Source organism: Diabrotica undecimpunctata, chromosome 1 (genome assembly GCF_040954645.1).
Source record: "Diabrotica undecimpunctata isolate CICGRU chromosome 1, icDiaUnde3, whole genome shotgun sequence".
In the NCBI taxonomy this organism is placed as follows: Eukaryota; Metazoa; Arthropoda; class Insecta; order Coleoptera; family Chrysomelidae; genus Diabrotica; species Diabrotica undecimpunctata.
This window is the reverse complement of record NC_092803.1, coordinates 58,470,048-58,487,893: the sequence shown is the minus strand read 5'-3', so window position 1 is coordinate 58,487,893 and position 17,846 is coordinate 58,470,048. Positions and strand designations below refer to the sequence as shown.

Here is a 17,846-nt window from a genome sequence, read left to right as displayed (position 1 = left end):
TTATATACTGAAATAATTTAATGTATTTTTGTATCAGAGTAGGTAAGTAAATTTTTTTAGATGGTTTTGTTTTAAATCGGCAAGTAAAAAGACTTTATTAAATCACTACCACTAAATTATTGATTGAAGATGCCATTACGTAAAAAATTAAAAGTAACAATCAATACTGAATAATGAAACATAAACAAAATGCAGATGAATTAAAAGTTGAAACTTCTGAAATTTCCTTTCTGACTGTTGCTAATTTTTAATATCGCTACTTAAAAAAATAGTAATAACCTATTTTAAATAGCACCAGCCTACTCAATAGTCAGAGAATCGTTAATTTAAAATTCTTCCTGGCTTAAAGAAATTTAGACGATCGAATTATCATAAATTAAGATGATTTTTATTTTTCTTCTAAACTAGAAAATATTTAGAAAACTAAACTCTTATTAAAACAATAAAGTTTTATTAAAATTTTATTATTTTATTTTTATTTAAACATATTTTCAATAAAAGATAATACCATTTCCAGAAGCTGTACAAGTATTACGACTTTGCTTGGATTGCATTTTCGATAAAGTAGAATCAACCGCAAGTTCAAAATAACAGAACAATACGGTAATAAAAAATTTTAAGCTTAAAGTTGAAATAGATGAAAATATAAAAAAAAAATAAAAAAAATAGCAAATAGAAGATCGAAAAGTAATGGTAAGATATGAGAAACGAGGTATCAGAATAAAAACAAATAATAAATAAGAAGGAGTCTGCAATTTTTATATATATATATATATATATATATATATATATATATATATATATATATATATATATATATATATATATATATATATTATCAGTATATAGTAGAGTCTTCTGTATCCAATCTCTTTCTAAATTCCTCATTTTCTGCTTTGAGAATGGCCAGGTTTTTTTGAAAATCATTCCTCAACTTATTAATCTCACTCTTTAGCTGGTTTACTTCGGTTTCGCACTTACGGCTTTTATCGAGAGCAGATGTTGCTGTATTATCGACTTGATTAAGAAAACCATTATTAAACTTTTCCGATAGATCAATTAGAGTCATTTGTGCCCTGGATAAATTATTCTCAACCTGCCCTATTTTCTTTTCATTTTCTTTCAACTTTGTTCTAGAAAGACTCTTGCAGGAATTTACTTCTTTTTCAAGGTCTTCTATTTTTTTACTAGAATCGGTGAATTGTGCAGCAACCTCATCTTTTAAGACACCTAATTCACGGCTAACGTTTTTTGTTATTAGAGTAGGGTTCAGTAAGGGTATAACTTTAGACAAAATGCCCGCCTCCACTCTTTGAGCAAGCTCGTCGTTAGGGCCTTGCAATACTAATATATCATTTTTAATGCCCTGGATAGCAGTGTCAAGAGAATTACCTTTCTCGTTGAAATCACTTCTAAGCTTTTGTACATTTTTCTCTACTTCATTTAAACGAGACTCATCATTGGATAATCTAACTGATAGGTTTCTTTTTAGATCAGCAAGTTCTTTAGAAAAGTCCTTATTGGTAGCGTCTGTTAGACTAGAAATTGACATGTTTACGTAATTGTAAAGTGATTCTTTTAATTGCTTAATGTCGTTTGCTGAAGATGAAATTCTGGTGGATAAAGCTCGTTTTGTCTTTTCCAGTTCATCGGAGGTTGTCTTTTGATCAATTGAGCATTTGTCAAGCTTGCCTTCCAGCATTGCTAGATCGTTCTTAAGACTATTTTTAAAGGCGGATACTTCATTAAATGATTGGTTGCATTTTTTATTTGCTGATGCTAGAACATCATTTAATTTTCGACTAAAAACCATTTCAATGTTTGTTAAATTAGTCAATATAAACTTCTTGACATTTTTTTCTAGCGAGTCTTGAGTGTCCATCAAGTCGTTTTGTAACTTTTGTATGGACGTTTTTGTGTCTTTTTCGAGACTAGTTACTTTATTTAAGCAGGTTGTACTGCTGTGGTTTAGACTTTGTATTGTTGGATTAAGTGTGTTTATAACATTTGATCCTGACGATTGTTTAAGTTTATCTAATTCTTGTTTGATGTCTGTATTATAGTCGTAGAATTTCTTGTTAACATCATTTTTAAATTCGTTTAAATAGTTTTCTATGTTATTATTATTTTTATTAAATTCTTTAATGTCTATCTTTAATTGTTTAACACTATTAACTAAATTTGTTATTATCGAATAAATGTCTGTATCTACAGTTCTCAGCTGGTTGATATCTTTGAATAGTTTGTTAATATTATTGAAGTTTGTATTTATTGATGATTTTATTTTATTAAGTTCTGAAAGTACATTTGAAGATGGTCCCTTGACACTATTGGGATTCTGTATATCTTTAGCTAGTTTATTTATGGCATTTTTGTTGTTATCAATATTTTGTTGATAAAATTTAAGAACGATTTTAAGATTTTCTGAATCTGATAAATAATCAGTATCGATCTTAGTATCAAAGTTTAAGTTATAGGATTTCAGAGTGCAGTCCCTAATAATACTGTCACTAATATCTCCTTTAGATTTAAATGGCGGAAAGAGCTTTTGGTCCAATTTAGGAGTGGATTTAATAGCAGGTAGCAAACTAGTAAACGATACTAAGAAACCTTGTTCGTCGACATACCAAGCTTGTTTTCCGTGGCAAACTGTTGTGTTCGATAGGCTTAACGAAAATGATTGATCTCTTAGTGGAACAGAGTAAATAAGATATTTTCTATTTTCTACAGTAAAGGTCCAAAAATCAACGTAACCGTAGAAAATTTGCTGCAGTTGATTAGGACATACGACTTTTGGTACTGGATTGACAGTCCATACCACAGCATAGTTATTTCCTTCGGAAGAGTCGTAGCAGAAACCAGCGTCATACCTGCATTTCTTTCCGGATCTACAACAAAACAAAAACATATTGATTAGGAAATGGTGTACAAAATTCTAGATTTGATTTTATTGTTATAAGTTTAATACATTTTTTTTTAAACTAATACCATTCTAGGCTGTCCTTAAGTTTTATGTTATAAGATGGCAAATGAGAAAGTGGGGCACATATGCCTTTACTGCTTCGTCTTCTTCGCGTGAATTCATATACCTTTTAGCATCAACCCGATTTATTTTAATGTGTGTTGCCTATTATTTCATTTCATTTAAATTTTTCCTTTCTGTAGTCATTGCTCTAATTTCTTCAAACGTTTTTTAGTTAAATTGTTTTGGCTTTTTTCATTAGATATTCATACCAGCCCGACTGTTCCCTTTTAATTTTTTTTAGTAGCGGTTTCTTAATTTATCTTTTGTCTAATTTCTTCATTTTTATTTGTCAATTTTGTCATGTTCAGCAATCATTAAATATTCTATTTCTATAGCTATTATTTTCATTTCGTTTTTTGTAATGTCTATGCTTTACTCACTCTATATGTAGTTGTTTCATACGAAACTACTCTTAAAAATTATCAGTTTAACTCTTGTGTATATTCCTTTTTTTCTTTGAGTATATCTAAGTTATGTAGATTTGATTATTTACTTCTTTCTTTCTCTTATTTCTCTTTTATTTTAATTATTTTATTCTGTGTTCCCTTTTTATTTATTATCATCTTGATCTTCTTTTCACTAATTTCCATCTTTATTTTTTCCTTCCAAATCTGTCAGCGTCTTCAATTTTTCGTAACTGTCTGCTAAAAGAACAACGTCGTCTGCGAACCTTAGTGCTTCTCTTTGTATTGGTTCAATTCTATTATACCCTATGGTTATTTGTAAATTTTTAGTTCCTCTTGTTGTATTTTTTAATATTATGTCCAATATTATATAAATAATAGTTGACATAAACTATATCATTGCTTTATGCATTTTTTCATATAAAATATATCTGATCTTGTTCCATTCAGTTGAACTTCTTGAATTAATTTGTTATTAATCAAGTTATTATCCCATTTCACTGAAATATGTCTATTTTGCCATTTTTCTCCAACCACGTTAATATTTCTTGTTCTCTCCCATTAGACCTTTCGTGTCTGAATTATTTATATCGCATTTTCTATCCCTTCCATATTTATTTCATCAGTTATCTGCGTAATAATCTGCGTAATAATCTTTCTATATTTGTAAAATATCATCGGTGTTTGCTTTTAACTGTCTTGTCAACTGTCTGTTATTTGTAATGTATTTTTCCTTTATTTCATTTCCAAATTTTTTTCAGCTTTCCCCTTTTGCTGTTTTTATTTTTACAATATTTCGAATTTTTATGTATACAGTTGTTTATCTTATTGAATTTTCGTTTTTTTATTTTCGTTCGTTCCTGAACGTCTTTCGAATTAGAAAGCCACACACTTCTAGTGCGGAGTTATATCTTTAAAAAATTCCCATTTCCTATCAAATGATAGAGAATATTACACATAGGAATATATATCTTCTTCTTCTTAGAGTGCCATATCCCTACGGAACGTCAGCGACTACCATGCTTATAATATTTTTATACTGATCTCGGCCTTGCGCTACGTGTAGCAATTGGTCCGCTGTCAAACCTGTCCACTGCCGCAAATTCCTCAACCAAGAGGGTTTCTTCCGTCCTATCCATTTCTTTCATTCGATTTTACCGTTGAGAATTAGCCGAAGGAACTCATATCTTGGTCCTCTGATTATATGTCGAAGATATTCTAGTTTACGCCTCTTAATAATATTTAATAGAGTTCGTTGATGTCCCATTCTTCGAAGAACTTCTTCGTTTCTGGTTCTGCTAGTCCATGAAATTTTTAGTATCCTTCGATACAACCACATCTCAAACGCCTCGATTTTATTCATGATATCGGCGTTTAAAGTCCAAGTTTCACATCCATACAAAAGTACAGACCACACGTAACATCTTGTAAACTTTTCACGGATTTCCAAATTTAATGAGTTATTGGATAATAGAGGCTTGAATTTTTGAAATGAGTTTCTTGCCTGTTCAATTCTACATCGAATTTCGAAGGATGGATCTAGATTTTGGGTAATCCAACATCCAAGGTATTTGAATCTCTGAACTCTCTGCAGCGGTTGTTGGTTTAATATCAGTTGGTTTGCGCCGATATCCACTTTACTGGTCACCATGTATTTAGTTTTATCGATATTTATCGACAGTCCCCAATTTGTACATTCCATGTCAACTCTATTGATTAGCTCTTGCAGATCGTCGATGTTTTCAGCTAGAATCACAGTATCGTCGGCGTACCGTATATTGTTAATTATTTCTCCTCCTATGATAATTCCTTTTTGATCTTTTAAAGCTTCCCTAAATAGATTCTCAGAATACAAGTTAAAGAGGGTGAGAGATAGTATACAGCCTTGTCTTACGCCTCGTTCAATACTGATTGGCTTTGATTCTCTGTTGTTGGTATTAATAATGGCTGTTTGGTTCCAGTAAAGTTTGGCAATAAGTTTGATGTCTTTCTCATCTAGTTGGATGCTCTGCAAGGCGGTAATCAGTCTGGTATGCTGAACGCGATCAAATGCTTTTTCAAAATCAATGAAGCACATATATACGGGTTTTCTTATCTCCCAACATCGTTGAAGGAGTGTTTGCATAGAAAATAGTGCTTCTCTAGTTCCAAGGCATCTCCGGAACCCGAACTGCTCTTGACTAATTATTTCTTCGCACTTGTTGTTAATTCGATTTAGAAGAATATGCAACAGTCTTTTAACGGCATGGCTCATTAAACTAATGAGTCTACAGTCGCTACATTTCTTAACGTTTGGTTTCTTAGGTAGAGGAATAAAGATCGATTTTAACCAGTCCGATGAAATTTCACTGGTATCATATATTTGATTGAAAAGTACAGTGAGTTCTTTTATATTGTCATTTGAGAGTAATTTTAGCCAATCGCTGTATATTTGATCTGGTCCACTGGCTTTGTTGTTTTTGGCTTGGTGTATGGCTTTTTCCACTTCAGCTTTTAAGATTGATGGTCCTGTATTTGCACTTAAGTTAGGTAGTGATCCTCGATCATCCTTAAATAATGCTTTAATGTAGTTTTCCCATTCCTCCATTACTTCGTCTTCTAGGGATAGTGCATGACCTTCATTATTCGTTACTGTTATGGGTGCATTTCTTTTGTGTACTGTAACTTCTTTTATTTTCTTATGTGTGTTAAATTCGTCATGTTTTCGTTGCAATTCTTCTAGTTCCTCACATTTTGCTTGCATCCATAACTCTTTGGCTTCCCTGATTTTTCTTCGAATCAGATTATGCTTTCGTTTATACTCTGAGTTATTTCTATTTTTAAGCTGTCTTCTTTCGTCCATCATTTCGATTATTTCTTCTGTCATCCATGCTTGCTTTTTATAATGGGTGACAGTTCCACTTTGCGTTGCTGTATCGATGATACCATTCTTTATGTTATCCCATCTGTCTTCGACTGTTGGTGCATTGTATACTTGTGTGATGTTGTCTCGAATTTTTTCGTTCATTGTGTGTTCAAAGTGATGTTTAAATTCTTCTTCTTTTAGTTTTTGTCTATCATATTTCTTTGTAATGGAAGGCTTTTTTATTGTCTTTAATTTTAGGTTGATTCTAGATGCCAGTAAATTGTGATCGGTGGCTGCGTCGGCACTACTGAATATATATATCAAACATATAAAAATAGTTCCACTTTTTATATGTTTGGTATATATTCCTATGTGTAATGTATAATATTCTCTGATATTCAGTTTTAATGTGTTCAAGAGCGCAAGAGCATTATCAGACAATGGTGTTATATTTCCCTTTAATATCGGTAAATTCAAAGACATATTTTTAAGGCAATAATATTCCTTGACGTATTTTATTGTTAACCAGTTATTCTTCATTAAATGAATTAAAGCAGCATTATCTGTTTTTAGCGTAAATTTTTGTTGATGCAAAATGATATTTCAGTTATACTGTATTTCCTTTCATACGCCTTTGTTACTCTGGACCTTACTTAAAAATTTTTTGGTGCCAAATATGGAACATCATGCAACAATGTAATATTAAAGTCAAACTATTTTGAAGCTACAGTACACACTATACAGTATGAAACTGCAAATAACAGTGTCTTTCTTTATTAATACACAACGGTATTGTACATTTTGTACATACTATATATGTTTTCCCCGTACAGCCTGGAAATTTGCATCTTGACCTAGTGCTCTCATCCTGATAGGGAAAATGATCAAACCCATCTTTACGGATGTCTTCTTGGGGTATTTCTTTAGTGGGTCCCTTTTTCCGTTTGTTCTCGTACATCTGCTAAATGCTACTACTGGACGGTCTTCCTACTCTGTTCTGTTAAAATTGGTTTTTCGGCTTTGCATAGAGCATCGGCTATTGCTAGTTGGGTATCCAAAAGGGGCAAATCAAATTTCTTCACTGTTTTGGCTAATAACCAACAATTCACGGCTGTCATGTCAATGAAATGAAAAAATATTCGTAAATAATATTTGTTCGACCTGATTTTTATACGATAAAATCCTAACATGAAATCAAGGGGATCTACACCTCCCATGTAGTTGCTGTAGATTAGGATACTGTTAGGACAAGGTATCATTTTATGTATACTTTCTTGTTTGAAAAATCTTATTTTTTCTCCCTTTGGTTCACTTCCAGTGATTTTATTATCAAACCAAGACACTACACTGACATCCACATTGTCTATATTGGCTATTTTCTCTACCATATGACCTCTGCCGCGCTTCTTCATTTCTTTCTCAGCTGGCATCGCAACTCCATGAACATGATTAAGTCTTACTGTTCCCAAAGGTAAAATGCCCTTTTTGGTTAGGTATTTCATAAGAGTTATGTTGGTAAACCAATTGTCAAAAATAACTTGTAATGTAGATGTTTTGGTATCGAATCTGCTAATTTGACAACCACGTTGCTGCTCATACTAAGATTTGGTGCTCCTAGAGGTACAATATTACTCTGGGAACCAGCTAACAAATTAAAGTCATAGCTGAATCCCGAAATACCACTCAGCACAATGTTTTTGAAGCCCCACTTATGTGGTTTTTTTGGGTTATAATGCTTTAGCTGGCTTCGCGCTTTTGTTGGTATATTCTGTTCGTCTACAGCTAGAAATTCTTCTGGAATTCGGAACCATGAGTAGTGTCATGAGTTCTTTGATTTGGCTCAGAACAAGTTTCTTTTGAATAATCTGTCATGTCCAGACTGATCATTTTCAATAATGTCATCATTGTTATTGAAATGCAAGAAACGTTTTATTTCTTCGAATCTATTACAGCTCATAATATCGCTAACTGTTCGGTGGCCAATATTGGCATTTCAATGGTGTGTTGTTGATGGAAGTTGAATTACAGACATGTAAATAGTAATTCCTATAAATTGTTCTATTTCATATTTTTTATATTAGCTGGTTTATCTGGACGTTGTTGCACTGAGTATAAATTTGATTGGTCTGTGATATCCTCTATAAGACTATCAGGAAAGAGAAACTTAAAAAAGTGGACCGGAGTTTCTAATTGTAAAATCGAAGAAAGTAAATTTTCAGAACCAGTTTATTTTGTATCATTTTCTGATCTTCTAAGATTTCCTTTCGCCCAATTATGAGATTTCTTCCTTTTATATCGTAGTCTTTCAGACAAAGGGGTATCATCATCTGAGAAATCTGAGGATTTGGCAGAAATGACAGTATCCTTGACATTGCTGAATCAACATGAAACTGCGCACAGCTGCCTATCTCGCCGTCAGAACTATGCCGCATATCTCGTGTACACTATTAGTACGTGTCAGATATGGGCTTCCATGCAGTTAGGTCCAAAAATTAATTTAAAACATTAAAAAAAAATTTTGCTTTGTGCCATTTATGGCACATGATGCGGTAAAGGGTTAACAGTCGGATTTGCTTACTTAATCGATGAACAGCTAACGTTACCATATTATGGTAACAGTTGCGCCCATCTCTATTTATGTTCATATTGTTGAGACTTGGAAATTCAGTATAACGGTTGAAGTCAACAGTCATTTTACTGTCGAATATTAGTGCAAGCGGTGGTTTCACTGGATTCTTCAAAACAAAATTATTGTTAGTTGAATTACTGTGTTGAAATTTGTGATATAAAATGGATTTCATCCTAGTGGACTTCCGTCTAGAGTAAGTGTTGGAAATATTTTATTTTAAGCATAATTGTCAAAATATTGATAATATATGATAGCTAATAGATCACTTTCGATCTATGTTATATTATTTTGATGTTAAAATTTACCAGCTTCATTGTTAGCACTATTTTGTAGAGCGTTACGATATGGTAACGCTAGCCAGTTATGGGTGCTAATGTTAATTTACTGTTTATTTGTTGCAGGCGAGGCTTAACGTTAGGAGAGGCCTTGAACATAGTTTATGATGATTAGATTAATATTCAAAATATTTTTATAGATCCTCTAGAATAAAATCTTCTCACGGATGAAGACTCAGGTGAAGAGGATAATGGAGGTATTGTTGACAATCTTAAGAAGCAACACCTAACAGCCCCTGATGAAGTACGATTCCATACAGAACAAGAGCAGTTTAAAGAGGATGAAAGGTACGAAATACCAAAATGACCAGGCAGAACCAAATAAATGGAGATTTAGTTCCTCATGCAAAACAATTTTAAAAACAAAATGGATAACTCAAATGAATAACTCAAATCCTATCACGCTGGATGAAGTGAAATGTTGCTTTGCTATTCTCATTTTATTGGGATATGTCGAATTATCTGGTCGAGATTTTTACTGGGACTCTCAAGATGACATGCGAAATCAAATGGTAAGTCAAACTATGCGCCTAGATAGATTTCGTCAAATTCGAAGATACCTGCACGGTTCAGATAACAACAAACCGGAAAAATCTAATAAAATGTGGAAATTGAGGCTGTTGATGGATAAGTTGAAAAAAAAATTTAGATAACTGGATTCCAGAACAAAACTTGGATTTTGACGAATGCATGATAAAATATTTCGGGCGACATCCCTGTAAACAGTTTATTCGGGGAAAACCAATTAGGTTCGGCTACAAAATGTGGTGTCTGTATACTGCATCAGGGTATCTAGTAAATTTTGGTCTATACGAAGGTAAAACCCTAAAGGAAACACCCTAATGGTAAATATGATACAAGAATTCCCTGAAGCTAACAAAACTTTACCATTAAAATTTTATTTTGACAACCTATTTACGGATTTAAATATTTTATTTTATTTAAAACAACTGGGATACGATTCGGAAAAACCGCATACCCAAAATCTTGCCCATTACCCCAAAAGAAAGATCTTTTGAAACAAACCTTGAGAGGTGGCTATAGTTCAAGACTAAACAAGGTTGATGGCATAATTATCGTTAAATTGGTAGATAACAATGCAGTTGCTGTAGCGTCTACATGCCATGGAATAAATCCAGTTACTAATAAAATTATATAAAAAAAATTATTCAAATCAGTCGTTTATCAATTATAACTGAATATAACCGATTTATGGGAGGTACTGATTTGTTAGATGAGAATCTTTCAAGGTACAGGATAAATATCAGGCGTAAAAAGTGGTGGAGGGCAATCTTCACATGGTTGTTAGATATTTCTATGGTAAATTTATGGAATGTTTACAGGAAGACGGAATCTACACCTCAACTAGATTTTAGAAGACAAGTAGTACAAGCATAATATCTTACCAAATATGAGGCTCCCCCTAAAGGCGCTGGAAAACCAGCCGTATCACGTTCCAGTGTGACATTTAACAGAGTGTCAGATGATCTACGATATTATGGTCATAGACATTTACTTGTTCCTAATAAAAATAAGAAAAGAAAAAGATGTGCCAGAGAAGGGTGTTCAATCTAACGTACAAAATGTTTGAAATGTGACAGTGGGCTATATATATATATTGTAATGAAATATTCCATAACAAATAATTTTGTATTACGTATTAGGTTAGTGTTACCATATAGCAACAGTCCAATTATTGTTAATAAAGTGTATGTTTATTATATTTTTTTTTATTTTCTGAAAATATATAGTCTTAATAAGATAAAAAAAAAGAAATTTCGCTGTTAAAGGGTTAATACAATACTCACTTAAGAAAAACTACGTTCTGTGATGTATCAGCATCGGCATAGTACGTTTTAAGAGTAACTTTGGATCCTCCTACGTTAACACGGTGGTCGTCGCCATATTTGTCAATGAATATTTTGGTTCTGGCAGCAGTAACGCAGTTCTTGGTAATGTCGTAATAATTATTTTTCGGGTTGCCGTCAGTATAGAAACATTCTATCAGTTCAATTTTAGATGATGGTACTGTTCTATAAATAAATGATAACTTTCTTGATACTTCCGGACTCGAGCACTTTTGGGCGAAGGAAATCTGCCAGCTATAGAAAAGCAGGAGAAATAGAAGTGACTTCATCCTAAAATTAAAACTGCAAGTGAATACATTAAAGTTGTCAGTTTTTATTGGGGTGATAATTTTGTTACAAAATCGGGAACTATATTCAAATAGTTGGTCTATACAGTTACCTGTTTATATAACACACACATCGAAAAAAATCATAAGAAAAATTTAACACTCCATTATGTCTTAATCAATTTACCAATTTTTTTAATTGTAAAATGAGTATAGTGGAAAAAATCTTATCGATTAATACGCAGTTTTAAAAATGATTAGTTTTATTCTTAATAAGCTTTATAAACGTTCTATTGATTGAAATTCTAGGAGTAAGAGCAGCTTCCCACGATCGGCGATTCTACAGATCATCGCGCAGAGCCGATGAGCACGGACGGCCACGTACCGCAGACAGAGCTCTTTCTACCGTCCGCGAGAGTCTGTGCAGGTCTCTACATTTGCTTTTTGCCTTCTAAATGTCGACATTAAATTGTCTCTCTTCTTTTTTAAGTCCTTAATCGAAATAGTACTATTCTTCAATTGATTTTTTATTCGATTCCATGTATCGTATATATCGTTCCGGTTCTAGAATTCCATAAACTTGTTTAATTTTGATACAAATTTAAAAAGTCAAAAATAACTTTGTTTTTCCAATCCATTTTTTAGCAAAAAAAGTGCAAAACAACTTTGAAAACACTACAGACAACTACTCATGTCAGCGAATGAACAACTTCTGATCTGACTTGCACTTGTCTGTTAAAACAAAGACGCGCTCGGATCGCGTCGCACGGGCATGTACCGCACCTTTGATGTTACCGAATCTCGATGGATAGGACGCACCAGCACAGACGTGTATTTGCTACTACGGACGAGACATTTTCCACGGAGCGTGGTGCGAGCTGGTCTGCGTCCGTCTGCAATATCGCCGATCGTGTGAAGCCACTTTAACATTGCGCAACAACTGCGTACCGCGCTTAGAAAATTTGTACCAGGAAAAGGGTAATGCTGACTAGGATTGCATATGAACGAAAAAAAAAAATATTTAACTAATTTTATCCATCAAAATTAATGAGTGTGAGTTGTGACAATCCTTTTAAGCCATTGTTAAGGACGTACCACAGCACAAATTAATCTACGAAGCCTTTGTCAAAGGAATTCTAACCTATGATGAAGATACAGAGATAATTGCTAAAAACGACAGAAAAAAGCTTGACACGACTGACATGGTGACATAAAACATGAAGGGCACAGCTAATGTAACGGTTAACAATCATGTAATAAAGATTAGGCCAAATACCTTAAGAATAAAGAACCAGTTTTATGATCCCACTGTTTAAGAAAGGCGATAAACCGAGCCAGCAATTATATAGAAATACGTCTTAATAAGCACTATCTTAAAATTCCTGACAAAAGTATTAACAAGTAGATTATCAAAAATACTTAATATATCAGGTGAACAACGAAGATTCAGAAGCGGAAGAACTTGTAACCAGACAGGTCCTTGTAATCAGGCAAATATTTGAATAAATCTGTAGAATACAACAAACTACCTGGACGTACTTCATCGATTTGGCAACGAAATTCGACAGAGTGCGATTATCAGATGCTGTAGATCGACTTTGTAGTAGAGTAAAAATAAAAAGAGGATATGAAATGGGAAATAAGGGAATAAAATAATATGATATACAAATAACGCAGTACTGATAGCTAAAAGTCCAATAATATCTAAAACAATTAGCGAAATATAATAATGAGACAATAAAGAAAGTCAGAGTACAAGTGGTAACATAAGTAGAAGAGCAGGATGCCTTAAGGTTACAAGCGAGAGAAGCAAACATCTAAACTTATACATATATAAACTGTAGTTATGACAATGCTGAAACTAGAACAACAAGAAGATACCTGGAAATAAGTAAAATAGAATTGCCCGAAATGTCACCAACACTATAAGAAACATGTAAAAATATTAAGCTAGGGGATTAAGACAAGGATTCATACTTTCTAATGTTACTTTTAGTATTGTTTTGAAGCTATTTCATTGTGGTATCTTAATACAATTTACTATTTTTATTGGGAATGTCACAACTTTACTTTAAAATAACTATATATTTTTTAACTATATATATATATATATATATATATATATATATATATATATATATATATATATATATATATATATATATATCAAGTGGTGATTCTTGAGGATGCAGTCAGTCTAGTTGGCCCATAAGACAAAGAAAACTCTTTGTCTTATTTTGAGATTCGACAGGTTGACTAGTCGACGACTCTTTTCGCGGTGTAGGACAGGGAAGAAGATAAACAGCGAAATAACAAGAAAAGTCCAAGGAAAATATTGTAAGAATGGACAGCGATGAATACTCTATAGATGAAGGGAGAAAAATAAAAGGAGAAAATGTAGATTTTTTTGTAAACAGCAAAAAAACACCAAGAACTCCTACAAAACGCCAAACAACTGAATCTGAGAAATTAGACCAGTTATTAATAATGATGAAAAAAAATGAACAAAACTCAAAAAGATATGAAGCAAGAACAGAAAGAAATAAAAACTGAAATAAGACAAATTAAAGACCAACAAAACAAAACAAACGAAGCTCTACTAAAACTGACAGTAGAAAACGCACAATTAAAAAAGAAAATCAGGATATAAGAAAAGAGAATTCAGAAATAAGGGGAGAGTTACAAGAAATGAAAAAAGCAGTAGAAATATTCGAAAAAAATAGAAGAAAAAACAACATTGTAATGAATGGTCTAAAAATGGATACAAATGAACAAAGCAGTCTAAAAGAAAGAATAAAAGGACTTTTTACTAAACATCTTCAAATTGATATTACACCTACAACAGTAAAAAAAATAGGCGAGAATACATGCTTAATAGAACTAAGAAATGAAGAGGAAAACACGAGATCATAGCAGAAAAATATAAACTAAAAAAGTCATAGGAGAGAAAGTATTCATCAATGATGACTTGACTAGACAAGAGAAAGAAAAGCAGAAACACCTAAGAAATTTTGCAAAAAACGAAAAAGAGAAAGGCAAAGACGTCAAAATTGGTTACAATAAGGTGTTAGTAAACCTAGAATAATGGAGATGAAACAAAATAAAAAAGGAACTGGAAAAACATCTAAAAAAACTAGAAAACTACACCCACAAGAGGAATATTGATAACGACCAAAGCAACGGAAAGGATCTGACAATGACGACCAGGGCGACGAATAGGAATAACGATAGAAAAAAGCACGATGCAAAGATAAACAAGGATGAAAATAGGAAGAAGATGAAAGATATACTGCAGAAAAAAGGAGAGATAAAAATGGAAACATGGAACGTAAGAAGCATCAATGGAAAAGAGGTAGAAATTGTAGAAGAACTGATCAGACAAAAAATAGAAATATTAGGAATAACGGAAACGAAAATGAAAGGAAGAGGTTTTAAGAAGATACACAAAGGATATTGGTTATTTTGGATAGGAGCTGATGCAAAGAAGAGAACAAAAGAAGGCGTACGGATAATAATTGCACCGAATAGACTACAATAGACTAGAAAACCAACTATGGAAGATACACAATGTGGATTCAGGACGGACAGAAGCACGCAAGACCACATATTCACAATAAGGCAAGTAAGTGAGAAAGTAATCAATAAAAATAGAGAAATGCTTTATTGATCTGGAAAATGCGTTTGACAGAATACAAAGAAAGGACGTATGGAGGACATTAAAGGAAAGAGGAGTTGACAGGATAACAATTGATGTAATAAAGGATGTACAATAATAATACAAATACGGTGAGAACCAACAACGAGGAATCCGAAGCAATAAAGAAAGCCAAGAGAAGAATGAGAAAACTAACATTAGAATACTGGCAAATGAAACAGACTCAACTATCAGAGCTTCTATTTGCAGACGACATGGTTTGATAGCAGAAAACAGAGAAGACCTACAGAACAACCTTGAAATCCTAGAAGAAGAACTGTCAAACATAAATATGAAAATAAATACAGAGAAAATAAAAACGAACATGAAGCAAATGGGACGAACAGGAAGCTTATTTAACACTACGAAAACAACATTTTTGGGGAAAAAAGAAATACCGGAGAAGGTAAAAACTGCAGTCGTTAAATCAGTAGTTAGACCTACAATCATGTATAATAGCGAGACATGGACATTGACTGGGAGACACAAATCTCGAGTCAATGCTATGGAAATGAGGTTCCTGAGGAAACTAGCAAACAGAAAGAGGACAGACAAAATACGAAACGAAACAATCAGACAAAACCTAAAACTAGAACCAATAAACGAAAAAATAGTAGAGAGGCAACTAAGATGGTTTGGGCACGTGTGTAAGAATGACACATAAGAATGACAATGCGAGGAAGTGGAATCATATTTAAACGGAAGCAAGTCTTCGAAGACTTGGAGATTTATACGAAATCTAAGGACATAGAACATATATACAACTAACCAACAAACCGTCGATATCAGTGTATTTAAAAGTCACGAAGCAAAAGAACTACATGAGTCCAGACCTGAATATCTCTAACGAACACCCAGAAGATACCAAATCTATAAACCATAAATGACCATCGGAGACGATCTAACTGCCAAACTTATAAAAACCATGAAAAATAACAGAAGCCTAAGAACCAGACGGAATCCCTGCTGAACACGACGAAACAACCTTATACACGCTTCATTTCGCGGGCGATTAAGTAGTCATCGCACAAGACCAAGAATGTCTACAGCTCATTTAAATGTCATGAAGCGATTAATACAAAAATGCAAGCGATGGAGTCTAAATGTTAATTCAACAAAAACGAAATACATGTGCATAGGAGTTAAAGTAACTTAGAATATGTAGAGGTCATCATGTTCTGAATATATTTATTTGGGGCCAAAGAAGGAAATAAATGGACTTACTCAAACAGAAATTGAACAACTAAATTATAAAGAGGAACGATAATAGACGCACTGAATTCATTACTTTCGTCAAAAACTATCTCTGAACAGAAAAACAGCTATATAACAATATGTTTAAAATCTTTGTAGTTTATGGATATGAAACGTGACAACTTACTAATAGAACGAAACATAAACTCCTTTGTTCTGGAAATAAAATATTGGGGCAGATCAGCAGGTATATCCAGATTTATACACGTAACAAATGAAAGAATAAGACAAATTATGGCCAAAACAACCATCATCATAGAAGAAATGTAGCAAAAATAACTTATTTGGTACGGACATGTACAGAGAATAACGGACCATTGCCTACCGAATTTAATTGGATTGGCAACCACATGAACGAAACAAACGAGGTAGATCAAAAACAAACTGGCTGGATGGAATACAAAAGACAATGTTAAAGAGAGATCTATGATCAGAAGACTGAGCAGATAGACGAGAATTGATACTGGATACCAGAAGCTGCAGGACGCTACGGACATTATATAAAATTATTTGAGGATCACGATATAGCTATTTAAATCTAGGTGTTTAGATGTTATATTTTTCCGGCAACTTTGTATGGAGTAGAATCTTGCAGTTTAACTGAACATCGAAGCTTTCGAATTATGACTATGTAGATGCATTCTCAAAATATCATGGATGACCTATTACTAATAAAACTAATTATAGGTATGGTCTGCTTAGATTAATATTACAAAGAAAGATATGTGATGTATGTGATAACGGCCGAACAAATGAAGGATTTGATGGATGACAAATCTGTGTCTATGGTTTAATAGGTCGACTGTGTTTCTATTTCGGCCGTCAATAGACAGCGGCTATAAGAAGAAAACATTTAGATAATGGCAACAAATCACTGAAATAAATGAAAAATATTAAAAAAAATAGGGAAAACCTTATAGCAAGGACGTATAAAAAATGGTAGGTGTACACAATATTAAAGATTTTTATCTAAATGTTATTCAGAAGAAAGAAAACATCGTTTTATACAACGTACGCGTGAATACTTGACAAATATAAAGAACGCTAAAAATAACTAATTCACATTGCTTATCGCCTTCTCTTAAGGAATAATTCGCCTATAATAATAATAATATTCAAAATTTACAATACCTTTATTGCTAGTTTAACCACCAAATACCGAATGAAACAAGTTTTTTAAGCAGATATTTATATATAATAATCTTATCGTACTCATTGTAACCACTGGTCGTCCCACAAGTGACGCAAAAACGATTATTTTAACACTTATCCTGAGGAACCTAATGTAAAAATTCTGCACGACGGAAATCCCTGTTAGGGTAAATAGCTATAAATACAAAGACAACAACAGATAACATTTGTAGATAAATTTTGTACAACTTTGTTGGTTAGTTTTGATTACAATATTTTATTTATAAAAAATGATTAATGAGGTATGTCATATTTTTTCATTCTGCTCGTATCTACATCGGCTTTAATTTACTTAATTAATTGAATTAATTCTTCATTAGATTTTTTTGTAATTT

At 32.8% G+C, this 17,846-nt stretch overlaps 1 protein-coding gene across 1 annotated transcript; it reads right to left on the bottom strand.

Annotated features, from left to right (window-relative positions):
* Positions 1 to 431: 431 nt before the first annotated feature.
* Positions 432 to 17,610, bottom strand: LOC140449652 (uncharacterized). Its single transcript, XM_072542935.1, has 3 exons — positions 17,452 to 17,610; positions 11,047 to 11,376; positions 432 to 2,888 (listed from the first exon to the last, which is right to left on the bottom strand). The coding sequence occupies exons 2-3, from the start codon at positions 11,373 to 11,375 to the stop codon at positions 839 to 841; spliced, it is 2,379 nt and encodes a 792-aa protein (XP_072399036.1). The 5' UTR covers position 11,376; positions 17,452 to 17,610; the 3' UTR covers positions 432 to 838.
* Between the last annotated feature and the right edge of the window lie 236 nt (positions 17,611 to 17,846).

Coding starts and splice junctions, on each gene's coding strand:
- LOC140449652 (XM_072542935.1), bottom strand. CDS start 11,375: ATGAAGTCACTTCTATTTCTCCTGCTTTTCTATAGCTGGCAGATTTCC. Junction 2,889..11,046: donor CAGAACGTAGTTTTTCTTAA/GTGAGTATTGTA, acceptor GTTTTGTTGTAG/ATCCGGAAAGAAATGCAGGT.